The following is a 13,779-nucleotide window of genomic DNA, read 5'->3' as shown; positions in this document are numbered from 1 at the left end:
AACCTAAACCTAAAGGTAATTTTAACCTTAACCATAAAACCCAAGTCTTAAACGTACACCCCTCTGAAGAACTGGCTAAAATGTCCTGTAAATGTCTTGTACACACACCCACCCACCCATCTACAGTCCCTCTGCTCAATTGACAAGAGTGCTAACCAGATACAGTGGCAAGAAAAAGTATGTGAACCCTTTGGGATTACTTGGAGTTTTGCATGAATTGGTCATAAAATGTGCTCTGATCTTCATCTAACTCACAACATCTAACTCCTGCCAAGTTTTCTGTTTTGTTTTTCAATGTCAGACTTGAAAGCACATGATGGGAACAAAAAAAAAAAAAAAAAAAAAAAAAAAGACACAGGATGTCTCTCTTTTCTTAAAAAGAAAAACGGTGTCAAGATAAATAAATTCTCATTGCATGCTCTTTTATGCTTTGTGCGTGTTTTGTCCACTTCGATGTTTTAATTTGCATTGCACCTAATTTCCAATGTAATAGAGTAAATATGTCATTATTTTAATTTGTTTATTTTCTATTGTTCTTCAATGATCCAGTTACATTGTTACTACCTAAATATTACTGCCTTATTACCTTCTTACACCATTACTTTACACATCGTCACTTCTCCCAATACAAAATGTTCACTCACACTGACACACTTCAAAAACATTGCTGATAAACACTTATACTCACTTCTTTTGGAGACGAATGTACGCAGTAGAGAGGTTGTTCCATCCTTCTGCATTCTGACAAGGAAAGGGGGAAAACGAGTAAAGAGAGACTTGTTGACAATAGTAATATTCTTCTGCATGTGGGGCCACAAGTCTTAAAGTGAAAGATTAATGTGAGTATTATTTTCTCCTATTAGTACTTTTTCATTTTATGATAAAAACTGTGAAATTTTGTCCTGGACACGAGTAGCTACTTACATCTGGCTCAAGTCCCACACACCTCTGGAAAGCCTTGGCAGCTCCTTCATAGCCCTCCAGGGCAAAGTAGGCACAACCAAGGGAAAACCACACTCCAAGCTGTTCAAGGGCACACGCACACACACACACGCACGCACACACACACACACACACACACACACACACACACACACACACACACAGACACACACACACACACACACACACACACACACACACACACACACACACACACACAGACAAGAAAACTGAGTCTACTAGGTTTAGACATGTAAAAAAAAAAATTACAAAAGTTGCTTCTTGGCATGATAAATTTAATTTGAATTGTAACAGGACTAGGGTAACACATATTTACATTTAGTCATTTGGTAGACGCTTTTATCCAAATCGACTAATAAGTGAGGAACAAGGTACAAAGGCAGGCAGAGTAAAGAGGACGGCCACAGCTGGAATTTGAACCCCAGTTATTATATGGGGGCAATAATTCAATAGTTCTAGGATTTTAGAGACAGTCCTCCATCTATTTTTGCAAAGTTGACAAAAATACTGCACAGTCCAGTATCTCAAGAACTATAGCTCAGAGCCCAGAAATATGTTGAATTTTTCATATGGGTATATATGTGAACATTTGCAAAAATTTGAGAGTGAGAACATGGACCACTGGTTGATTTGAAATTGTAATGACCCTTCTGGCCTCACATCCACATTCAGTGTATACGTAATTATCAAATGAAGTGGACTGACATGAGATGACTGTGACATTGACCTTTGGCCACCAGAAACTAATCTGTTCATCACTGACTCCAATTGAATGGTTTTACTCCTTTTTATGAAATTCCTGGGAGGCAAGTGGTAAAAAAATACATTCTGGTGATGCATTTTCCAAGTCTCGACAAGCTAATGATCTGATAGACGATAGACTTTAGTCAAGCTCACTGTGACCCACACAGGATAAGTGCTTTACTTGTACCTGCAAAGTGTTGATTTTGAGTGACTGCTCAAAGCAGTCAACGCACTGCTGGAACTCCTTTTTGTGGAGATGCAACAGGGCTTTGGAACGCATGGCTCTGGCACTGCGTCTACCTGACAGCTCCCACGCTCGGTCGTAGTACTGATGGTCCCCCAGGATGTCTCCCAATAGGCAGTACAAACTGGGGGTCTCTTTCTTCTCCAACTCCCTGCGAACGATTTCCTCGGCCTAGCAAAATATGATGGCAGAGGAGATAGAGAAAACATGACCAACAAAGACAGCACTTGGTGAGCCTCTCTGTGCCGCTACATGCTCTGGACTGCTTTTGAATGAGCTACATAAAACTTGAGAGTGAAGTTTTCTCTACAAACCTAAGAACAGATTGTACCCAATAGATCATTCTGCAGTCAAAGCTACTACTACACAAAGCCTGTATTACACACCCTGTATACTGAAGATAATTACCACCACTCTGTTGTTGCTGGCATGACTGTGATACAAGACATACCTATTACTTTATGGAAGAAAAAAGTTTATCCCCAAAAAATAAATTAATAAAAAGGTCAGAGGCATGGTGGCAGTTTTGTCTCAAGCTCAGGCTACTTGTGTTGATGAACACTTGAAAAAGATATGGCCCAGGGTTTATTTGTCCTTGTTTATCAACTCTGCTCAATCTCAAGAATTGTTTTAAACATTCAGTAGTCACACAGTGTTTGTGTGAAAAGGAAAGTAAATGTATTGCTTTTGCACAATTGTGTGAAATACAAGTCTGATACTGAACCAGATATAGCAAGTACTTCCAAAAATGAAGTGTGTGTGTGTGTGTGTGTGTGTGTGTGTGTGTGTGTGTTTGTTTCTTGTTGTTTACTCTGGTGCCGTATGTAGACTACTGTATACATATACATGTACATGTATGCTATAGTACAAACATTTCTCTTGTGTGTGTTTGGCTATCATTGTGATGGCCAGCATGAATTTAACCATTGGACTGAGGAAAGTTTTACAAAGAGAGAACATTTTAGCCAGTCCTCACAATGAGAAGGGTGTTTAAAGAGCAATTTCAGGGTTAAGACTAGGTTTTAGGGTTAAGGTTAGATAAGGTTTTGGTTAGGGTTATGGCAAAGTTTAGGATAAGGCGGTTAGTTGTAATGGTTAGGGTTAGGGTAAGGCAGTACACATGATAAATAAAAAAATTCAACAGAGTAGATTAGCATGGCCTACGTGTCAGTAGGGGGCTAGGGAATGCATTGCAATACAAAAATGTCTATGTGTGTGTGCACCTGTGTGTGTGTGTAATCACCTCCACATAATTAGATAATGAAAACTGCACCTGTGGTTGTCCACAGCAGAAGGCTGGACAGACAGACTGAGATATCATATCAGATCAGATATGAAGGAATATACAGTAGCTGGACCAGACACATCAAGCACCAAATTAACTCCTCAGTGATTTCTTGTTTGGAGTCTGAATTCATTGAGTTCATACTGTTTGTTGGGCGCAGTAGCACATACAGAGTGAAAAACTGCTTTATCCAGACAAAGAGGCACTGGGCATAATTGGTCCCTCAGCTTGAACACTGAGAAGGCAGCAAGAGCTCCCACAGGGCAGATTTCCAACTGTATCTGTGTGTGAGAGTGTGTGTGTGTGTATGCACGTTAGGCTAATTGTTGACATACTGTGTGTAAAACCTTGCATAAAAACAGATTCACTATCACAACTACTACTGAGTATGATATGATATGGACGTTTATATCAGCTTACATAATATGGTTTGTTTAGGTTTTTTTGTGAGCAGGCTAGAAGTTCACAGTAGTGGTGGTAGTTATGGTTAGGGTAAAAGGTTAGGAAATGTTAGTGTTGCACTACCTTGCCATGTTGGCCCAGTCTCTCATAGCAGATAATTACATCCTCCCAGAGCTCCAGCTTTTCATAAATGAGCAAAGCTGAGCTGATGCAGCCAAGGTCTGTCAGCAAGCTGGCCAGCTGTTTCTGTTGAGCAAGAAAGAACAACACAGGATGCAAGTATGATAATGGTACTGTGATACTCAGCATACTAAGAACAACAACAACAAACAAATAATATAACTAATAATATAACATATATTTGCCAAACGAATGATATTCCCACTAAATCAGGAACATGACTGACATTAACCACTAAACATTAACATGTTCTCATTATCTTAAGCAAACAAGCCCAGAATGAAGTCAGATCACCAAAGACTGGTATACATTGTGTAGAAACCATCAATATCTGTATCAAATTTTATGCAAATCTACCAAAGAGAAGTTGTTAATTTATTGAATAGAAAAAATGAGAATTTCATAGAATTTCATAGTGTATGAGATGCAGTGTTTTACACTGCATCTCATACACTCATACTCTGTGTCACTACCAGAGCTTGACGTTAACTTTTTTGCTCACGAGCCATTGAGGCTAGTGGTTCTGTTTTATATGATTTAATTTGACTAAAGTGTTCTCAATTTAGCTTAAACTATCTTTACCTTTTAAATGCAGAGGTGGTAAATAACTAAATATATTCACTCATGTACTGTACTTGAGTACAATTTTAGTAATTGCTGCTGTACATTTTTGGTAATACACTGCGAGATAGTACTATAACAGCTAAGATTTTATTTTATTCATTTTATTTAGTTAAAATGTATTTAACCATGTTGATTAAATACAGTACAGTCAACAATCCTTGTTTTAAAGATTAGTGTCAATTTTGTATTCAAAATTTTCACAAATGTTCACTTGGTCTGTATATAAAGTCCGAAGTGCATGTAAACTTCACTGGTTGGCAGAGGCATAAATCTGCAATGCACCAGTTGTGGTTTTGTGTTGTTTAACATGTGCTCTGTGCACAATGTTGAGTGTGGAGACATCCAATAGTTTCATAGACCTGCTGTGATTAGCTTTTTAAGGTTTTATTGGATCATCATTGGACGTAAGATTTTTTGTTTTCATTGTACTCCTAAGAAAAACTATTATTACAGAAGATAATAACTCTTAAACACTAGCGCAACATAAAGATCTCATGAGGGCTGTTAAGAACTACACTAATTAATCTTAAAATACAAACGACAAAAGACAAACATCAGACAGCGTAATACAGCCCAGGTAACTGTTGAGAATACAATGTAAAGAGTGTGGTAGAATAAGCAGCAAAAGAATATTCAGATCTGTCCAAGGTACTGAATGAAGAGGAGTATAGGAGAGAAGGCAAGATCAGGAGGAGACATCACCCAGGCAGCATGTAATAACTGATAACAGCAATAAAGCTAAAATTGAAGAGTCTCTATTGGTGCCTGGGGCCTGGAAAGTGGGTTGAGGAGGAGGATTGCAGTAGGTGCTGTGATGCATTTTCTCCACACAGGAGAGAAAGAGAATCTCTCTCATTTTAATGCCTTTGGAGTGAGTGCATTTTAATACTTTATATATAGTTTTTTATGTACTGGTTTTACACATTTCAGGCCAATAACATCACATCTCCCACAGTATATTTTACATTACTCCTGACCATTTTCTAAATGCAGTTTAGATTTTTACCATTTTTGCCATTAATTCACTACTGTACTGAGTACTGTACCATATTTGGCCAACCATCACAATTGAAGCCTTTGCAATTGTTTTTAGCCTCTCCAGTGACATAGGTCCTGGAAAAGCAGTGTTGGTTGGTCAGGCTGAGATTGAATTATTTCAAAACAGGTTGGATGCAGTAAAATGGTAAATGGTAAATTGTCTGCACCTGTATAGCGCTTTTCTACCTAACTGGTACTCAGTTAGGTCTTAACACCACTTATAGTAAGTGGTGTTAAGACCTGTGTGGGCTGAGAGCCCAGTCCCTCTCCACATTTAAGCTCTACAAATTCAGCAAGAACTGGGTTAAGTATTAGTACCTGGATGGCCCATCTGGGTGGGGCTTGGCAGCAGTAGAATGCTTTGAGACGCTCTGTGATGGGACAGTTCTTGTCTTCAAAATGGTCTACTATAGCCTGGAAAGGAAAAGCAGGGGGTGAACATTGGCCTACAACATGTACCACATCCTAGAGACCATTACAGTGTTTCACCACAGTCAGTAGTTGTTTAAGTAGCAGATATAATGCTCTTCTCCTGTACTGACCTGCCACTGCACATTTGATATATGCTGTGATCAGACTGAGTATTGACAGCGTTACAGGATGGACACAGGGGTCATTAGGTACTAAATGACCTATGAGAGCAAACATTTAAAGAGACAAAAAAAAGGCAAGTCGCCCCTGTCACATCGCCCACAGCTCTGCAAAGCAGAGGTACGAGTATTCATTTATACAAATATGACAACAACAAACTGTAAACTGTAGCAAAAAAAGACATTTCACAGAGATTAGGCCACAGATAAAACTGATCGGCAAGATCAAAAGGGGAAGAGAAATACACAAAATTGGGTTTAGCTGTCATATGTTTGACAAGTAGGTTTTCTTATTTATTGTTCAGTACAGTAAAGACACGTAGTGTCTTTACGTAGTGGATTTTCTTCAAAGTTCTGCTGTATTTTATAGAAAACCTCTTTAGATGTTGGAGCAGCAGTCTGTGAAACATGTAAAAAATACATGTCCAATATCTCAGCTTACCTGGGTTTGCATCATGGCTCTCTCAACACACCTAGAGCTTCCTTTTTCCAGTTTAGTCCTGAGGCACAGTGCTGTAACTTCCACAGCCCAAAACTTAGGCTGAGACAGTATACACTGCAAGACAAGGGGGTGGGGAGTTGGGACAGAGAGCAAGATCATCCTTTAGTGATACAAACAACACAAGGCACAGAAACTATAATGTAGAAATGTGGTTCCAGTCTAACTTCAGCGCATTAACAGACATCAAAATTGGTTTCTTCATATGAAAATATATCATAAAGATGTATAATAAGTATTGTAATACAGGTTGAATATTTAAATAATGGTCAAATCTCAAATACTAGCCAGCAAAACAACATTAAGGCCTGGTTAAAATGATTGTATGTATATATGTGGAATTTCATGGTTTTCTGCAATAATTTATCTTAAAACGGGATCTTCTGATCTTCATCTAAGTATGTGAACCCTTGGAATCAGGCATTGGCATACCTGGAAGAAGATTATTTTGAGGGTGTGGACTAGAGCTACCCTTCACTGACAAAAACCACTAACTTTGACTTTGCTTTACACAAAACCAATATGCTTATGAGTCATACCTCACCAAAAAAAGGTTTCAGAGGATCTATCAAGAATAGATGATTTACATAAAGCTGGAAAGGGTTACAAAGTGATGGCAAAACTGTTCACCAGTTTACAGTTGGGCACACAATCTACAAATGGAGACATTTTGGGACTGTGGCTACACTACCAATGGGCAGCGAGTCAAAAAGAACCCAAGGGCACAACAAACATCATTAATGAGGTAAAGTGACAGAGATTTGAAGGCATCATTGGAACTGGCTCAAATCTGTGTTTATGTGTATACAGTAGGTAAAACACTGAAAAAGCTATGGCAGGACACCACAAAGGACACTGCTGCTTATTAAAAAGAACACTGCTGCACGCCTGAAGTTTGCCACATGGTATTGACAAAATGTTTTGTGGACAGACAAAACTAAGATTGAAAGATTGTGGAAAGAACCCACAACTCTACATCTAACATAAAAGTGTACTACATATCATCATGAAGACATCCTGAATGTGAAGTATGGTGGAGGAAACATTATGATTGGGCCTGCTTTGCTGCATCAGGGAACTGGCCAGCTTGCAGTGATTGAGGGGAAGATGAATTCCCAAGTGTATCAAAAGAGTCTTCGGGATAATGTGAGAATGTCTGTACGTCAGCTGAAACTCTGTAGAAGTTGGGTGATGCTGAAGGATGGCCCAAAACACCAGAGCAAGTCCACAACAGAATGATTTCAAAATGCGCCTTTTGAAGTGGCCAAGTCAGAGCCCAGACCTCAAACTAACAGAGATGCTATGGAACACCTTGAATAGAGCCATACACATGAGACATCTAACTAACTATGAAGTTTTTATAGTTGGTCTCAATAAAGACATAAAAGATCTGAATTTTTTGTGTTATTATTTTAGGCATATTCATGTTTTTTAATACTCTTGACTTAGATAAAGATCAGATCAGATCAGATCATTTTCAAATACTTTTTCATTTTAGTATTATGCACATACATACTGCCCAGCTTCAAGTAACCAAAACCACATCTCTGTTAAGCCAGGTAATTATTTATAACTATAAAACCAAATTTTGGTGCCAAAAATTTCAGCTTGTTCAAGCTTGTTCCATGATGCCAAAAAAGTTGCTGTTCAATGGTTGGCTCAGTTTCATAGGGAGAAAAGTACTGTTTGTGTGGCTGTGGACTTGTGCATTGCCACGACACTGACTCATTAGTAGTCTCCTATGATACACATCTGCAGTTCTGAGTTCCTATTTTTAAACAGAACACATGTTTGCAGACTTTAAAAACCAACAATCTTTAATGACTAACCTCTTTTCACTCCACCCAACTCTATTAACATGTTCTTTACAACAAAATGTGGAGAGAATGCAAAACTTTGTTGGGATCCGATTTTCACTAAGTCGACACAACTGGAATTATTTTTGCACATATCTTTGTGGACAATAATCTGTTGAAAATGCCTGCAACCTGCAGCATGAACCAACTCCAGATAGTCCTCAATAAAGGCAACAGAAGTTGTGTATCGATGAAGACTGCCAGACATGTGACAACCATCTAACCAGCCTGCAGATTCCTGGATCTACATGTAGGCTGGGAAGATGCCTGCTCACAGAGCCAACAGCTGCCCACAACTGCCTTGAACATAGGCTGCCAGCTCATTGTTGAGACTGAACTCACAGCTCAAGGGATGATTGATAACCACAGTTTAGTATTTGAGAAGGTGATCAGCACAAAATGGGCCTAGTTCCACATGTCAAAATGAGCCTAACAAATCTGTTTTTCATTTGTACTGTACCATTAACTAAATATTACTACACATACATGTTGGACTTGCTGATCAAAATCTAGGTTAGAGAAAACAGATTAAGGTATAATGTAAGTTAGGTAAGGAATATTTCAAAACACAATGTGACAGTTGTACTGGGTTCAGCTCAACTGCAACCTGTGTATAATTAAATCAGTGTGAACATTTTGCCCATGTGGACATGTTCTGTAGTGCACTATGTAGTAAATAGGACATTTCATTTAATTGAAAATTCTTGTAAATTCAGACACAGCCTTTTGTTACATTCATTTATTACACTGATTATGTGACAAATGTGTACCAAATAATATAAAATAGTAATCATGGGACCAAAGAAAGAAAAAAAAATGCTGACAAGAGAAAACATGATGTATTATAAAAATTGTGGAGTTATGGAGATTCAATGTCCATCTATTTGTCTATGTAAACAAAGGCAAGCTATTAAGGTGGAAAAGGTGCAAAACAATTACAATATAAAGCAAAAATGTCCATGTTAGCAGATAGGAAATGAGCCAAATTTCAAAATCTAAGTACTCATTATATTTCTCAGTAAAGGTTGTTTCATTCATTGTAGGTAGCTTTCATGACTCTGATGTGCATAGGTTCACTTTCTAATAAATGTATTTTTGAACCAATTAAAGTTATTGCCTTAACTCTGTCCCTCTCCATCTGTCAGCAAATGATCAACTGTATGATGGCTGGATAGTGTAGTGGGCGACTGGGGTTTGCATCCTGATTGTGGCCTACCCCCAGTAGGGGTCCTTGGGCATAACCTCCTTATGCTTACTAATTAACTAAATGTAAATGTTATCATCTCCAGAGCACTGCAGGTGATGTTCTCCCTCTGGTCCTACAGGACATCCAGAAAGCTGACTGTCAAGCTCCTTCAGTCTGCAGATGACCTAACCATTGTCAGCCACATCTGAGAGTCTGCATACACAGGTTAAAAAGCTGGCGCTCTGGTGTGGTCAAAACAACCTGAAGACTGTGGAGATGACACTTCCTCTCTTCACGATCTCCAGTAGTCTAGTGTTAACCTTAAAGTTCCTGTGTTCCATCATTTCCCAAGAGTTGAGAACTCCATCCTCAAAACAGTCCAGCAAAGGATTTACTTTGTGCAGTAGTTATGGAAGTTAAATACAACAGGAGCTCTTACGCCAGTTCTACTCTCCTGTCTTTGTGTCTTTTTTATGGATCTCTATTAGAGGCATGTTTAGAGATTGCAGTGAACAGCAAGAACTGCTGATGAGCAAAAGTACAGACAACACTAGGAGGTGTAAATTAGCAAAAAGAACAGGAATCTTCAGGAAACAGGAAAAAGTAGAAAAATGAGCTTCACAAATTCTGGGACAAAGTTTTATAGACTGACGAGCCAAGATGAACCATTACCAAAGACATGGAGAGGCTAAGGTTAGGAAAAGAAAATAATCTGCTCATGATCACAAACATACAAGCTCATTTGTCAAACACAATGCAGGTAATGTCACAGCTTGGGCTGCATGACCTCTTCTGGGACAGGCTCAATAATCTTTATTGATGATGTATCACACGATGGCCTCAGCAAGGACCAAGAAGTCTATGTGAACCTTATATCTGCCAATTTAAAGGAAGATGCAACCAAACTGATTGGGATATTGTTCATCATGCAGCAAGATAATGACCCTGGCAAAACAACAAAGGTCATCAGGGTCAAAAAAACAGTGACAGTGCTTTTAAATAAAAATCACACAAATGATCAACATGCTACAAATACTGCACACTAGTAGTTGCAGTTATATTTACTTTCATGTGCTGCATAATGATATTAAAAAAAAATAGATAAATGAAACAAGTGGCAGAGTGGCAAACAAAAATAAACTAGTGAAAAGGCAGACATTAGCATCTGAATGACACATTAGGCTTTCTGTGAGCCTGGCAGCTAGTGCTATGAGTTTGGCAGGGTAGTTATTGGCTTAATGCTAAGCAAGTGCCTACAGTGTACTTTATAGAAAATATATATGGGATAATTAAAGTTAAGTTGAGTTAACTTTAATGAGGTATCATTTAAAGGTGATTGTAATTTATTGTAAATCCCTGATTGTAAAAAAATTCAAATATATTCGTTGGTAAAAACAATCTATGTTTTGTAGTCTGCGTGTGAAAACTGAGTCTGTGTCCCTGCCTTTACAGTATTAAATGTTAAATGTGTGTTCAAAGAGTGAAACACACACACACACTGCATGCCTGCAATTAACACCTTTCAACAACAACAACATAGGCATGACAATCAGTGTAGCCTGTGACTCAGTAATCTCGACTCTATGGTGTACACTACCTACACTATCAAATATCATTTAATGCAGCCACAGCAACCTTTTATTATGATAATGTATTTACGTCCAATCAACATATTTGAATGACATAATTTTGCCACATTATGAAGAAAGATCATTCAATTTTGTTTTCAATGGTGGATTATAATACTTAATGGGCAAGAGAAAATTATGCCTGGCGTATAGATCACACTATGCATCCAGGACTGTTATTATGTTTTTAGAGACACCTTTATTCATTTTTATAGGCTGAAGAAGTGTTTGGCAGAAGGCAGTACAAGCCCCCTGTATTAGTTACACAAGAATCACTTTTTTTTTTTTTCTTCCTATTCTGCCAAGTGTTCTCATCAGTCTGGATGGTCCTATGTCTCACAACTCTTCCAGAAGAAAATCACTAACAGCCAAGTGCTCTATCCTGTGTCTCCTCTATCACTCTGTTGGACTACAAGTGGCATCAAAACAACCTCAGAGCTGATGAGCAAAGGAGTCTGGCTTGTCATAAACTGTTGAGCAATTTCCATCTCAGATTTTCATGTTACAGTAATGGGAAAACACAGCTGAGACAAAATGTGTACAGCCCTGCTCTCTAATGTGGTACAAGGAATAATTGTGGATCAGAACAATGACGTGACTTCACTTTCAGGGTAACACATTGTAAATTCTTATTCAAGAATTTGTAGAATCGGCAATTATGTTTTAATTAACTTATCATAAATATTCTAGTTTAATATTTTCAAGTTAATTCAACTCAAAATTTAGCATTTTTATTAACAGAACTTATAAACTGAACTTGGTCGGACTTAAAATTATGAGTTGAATGATTTCCTTAGATTTCACACATTGACAAAATATGACAAATGAGAGAGAGTCATGGTGGAAACTTGTTATGTGTCTTTTATACATACATATATTAGATCATGGCTGTTTATTTTCACACCAGTGTAAGCTTTGTGAACCATTTTAAAGGTTGGTGTTGATTTCAGTCCCTACTTCAGTAAATTACATGATTTAAAGCCACTGGGCGCAGTTTATTGGTATGGCTTTGTACACATTTTGGCTCAAACATAAGCCAGTTCATTATGTTATCTGCAGTTCCATAGGTCTTTTACTCATTTTGAAGCGTTATTTCTTCAAATTAACTAAACATTTTTGGGGGTCTGTAAGTAAACTACAAGTAAACTACCAGACGGATGATTGCAAAACAGATCAAAATCTAGCTTTAAATGAATCAGACCTATAGTCACATCTACTTTCACATGAAGTTAGATTTCTATGTGCAAACAACTACCTAACTTCTGACTGTTCAATGAATTAATAAATCTAAATGAACCAAGTTAAGGCATTCAGACGTGGACAAAATTGTTGGTTAAAACTTTATTAAAAATTAACTCATGAAAATCAGATATAGCTTTTAAGTTGTGGTCCAAAAGAGGTTTCTTAGAAAACAAACTAATGAAACTGGCCTGGAAACAAATTATGGTACCCCTACTAAAGATGTCAAATAATTTGACCACAGGGACATGTTAAACTAACGCGTGTCCTGTAATTAGCATCACAGGTTTCTTCACACTTGTAATCAGTCAGTCTGTCTATTTAAAGGGTGAAAAGTGGTCACTGTGCTATTCATGGTGTGTACCACACTCAATAAACTGAATGATCAATGTTGTTACCTGCTGATACCCCATCTACCTAGTTTGGTGAGTTTTTATTAAGTTTTAAAAAAATAATTTCTAATTATGATTTTATTTGACAAATCCAATATTAATCTTTAAAATCAAGATATCAATCTTGTATTTGCACCTCTGCTCAGTAACTGTGTTCAGTATTCCCTGAATGTTGCAAGTCTGCAATGGCTGCATAAGGTTTAAAAATGTTCAATGGGCATTAAAAGGTTTCAAAGGAATGCACAGTAAATCACAGCTGCTTTAGGATCTGCAGTCACAACAACAGTGACAATCTATGCTACCCTCCCAGAGTTTCAGTTTTAGTGACTCAGGAAAGTCAGCATACCACCTGCCCTGTAATAGACCTAGAAATTCTGTCTACAAGAGGGCCAGACTGAAAGAAAGACCCTTCACATAGATTACCTCACCAGAGATGAGAGATAACTGGCTGCAAGGTGTAGCCAGTCGAAATTATGTACCTTAACAGGGATCTATAAATAGATACTTGCTGTCTACTGGTATCAGGCTGTGTCACACACTGAAGATAAAAAGAGACTATTTCACTCCTGTCTCTGCTCTAAGTAATCATTAGATGTTTAAATTACATGCACAAAACATGACTTGGCTAGCATTTTACAGCTCAGTAATAACAAGGTAAAAACAGGGTAATATCTAGGTAATGAGCATAATATCTTAGTAATAACAATGTAACAGGGTTATTATCCTAATAATGAAGAATTAATCAAGTATTTTCAAGGTACTAAAGTAATAACTAGGTAAACCCTTTGTATAAGCAATGGCTATATCTACGTAATAAAGGCTTGCCCAGAGGGCAAAGCATGCCTCTTTGGTATATTGGTAAGCATGTATGGAAGATGCCTTGCACATGATGTAGACCGCCCACTCTCA

General features: G+C 37.8%; 1 protein-coding gene across 1 annotated transcript in view; it reads right to left on the bottom strand.

Moving 5' to 3' along the window:
* The window catches only part of ttc27 (tetratricopeptide repeat domain 27), a 50,857-nt gene that overhangs the window by 11,472 nt on the left and 25,606 nt on the right, over positions 1 to 13,779 (bottom strand). The window contains exons 10-15 of the mRNA XM_026356309.1: positions 6,513 to 6,626; positions 5,799 to 5,894; positions 3,762 to 3,884; positions 1,895 to 2,122; positions 925 to 1,023; positions 689 to 741 (exon numbers count right to left, since the gene is read on the bottom strand). Coding sequence (XP_026212094.1) covers positions 689 to 741; positions 925 to 1,023; positions 1,895 to 2,122; positions 3,762 to 3,884; positions 5,799 to 5,894; positions 6,513 to 6,626 — 713 coding nt within the window. The remainder of the gene's footprint in view (positions 1 to 688; positions 742 to 924; positions 1,024 to 1,894; positions 2,123 to 3,761; positions 3,885 to 5,798; positions 5,895 to 6,512; positions 6,627 to 13,779) is intronic.

The sequence above is a fragment of the Anabas testudineus genome, chromosome 15 (assembly GCF_900324465.2).
Source record: "Anabas testudineus chromosome 15, fAnaTes1.2, whole genome shotgun sequence".
NCBI classification, from domain to species: domain Eukaryota; kingdom Metazoa; phylum Chordata; class Actinopteri; order Anabantiformes; family Anabantidae; genus Anabas; species Anabas testudineus.
The sequence above is the reverse complement of the archived record's forward strand: the minus strand, read 5'-3'. Positions and strand labels throughout refer to the sequence as shown.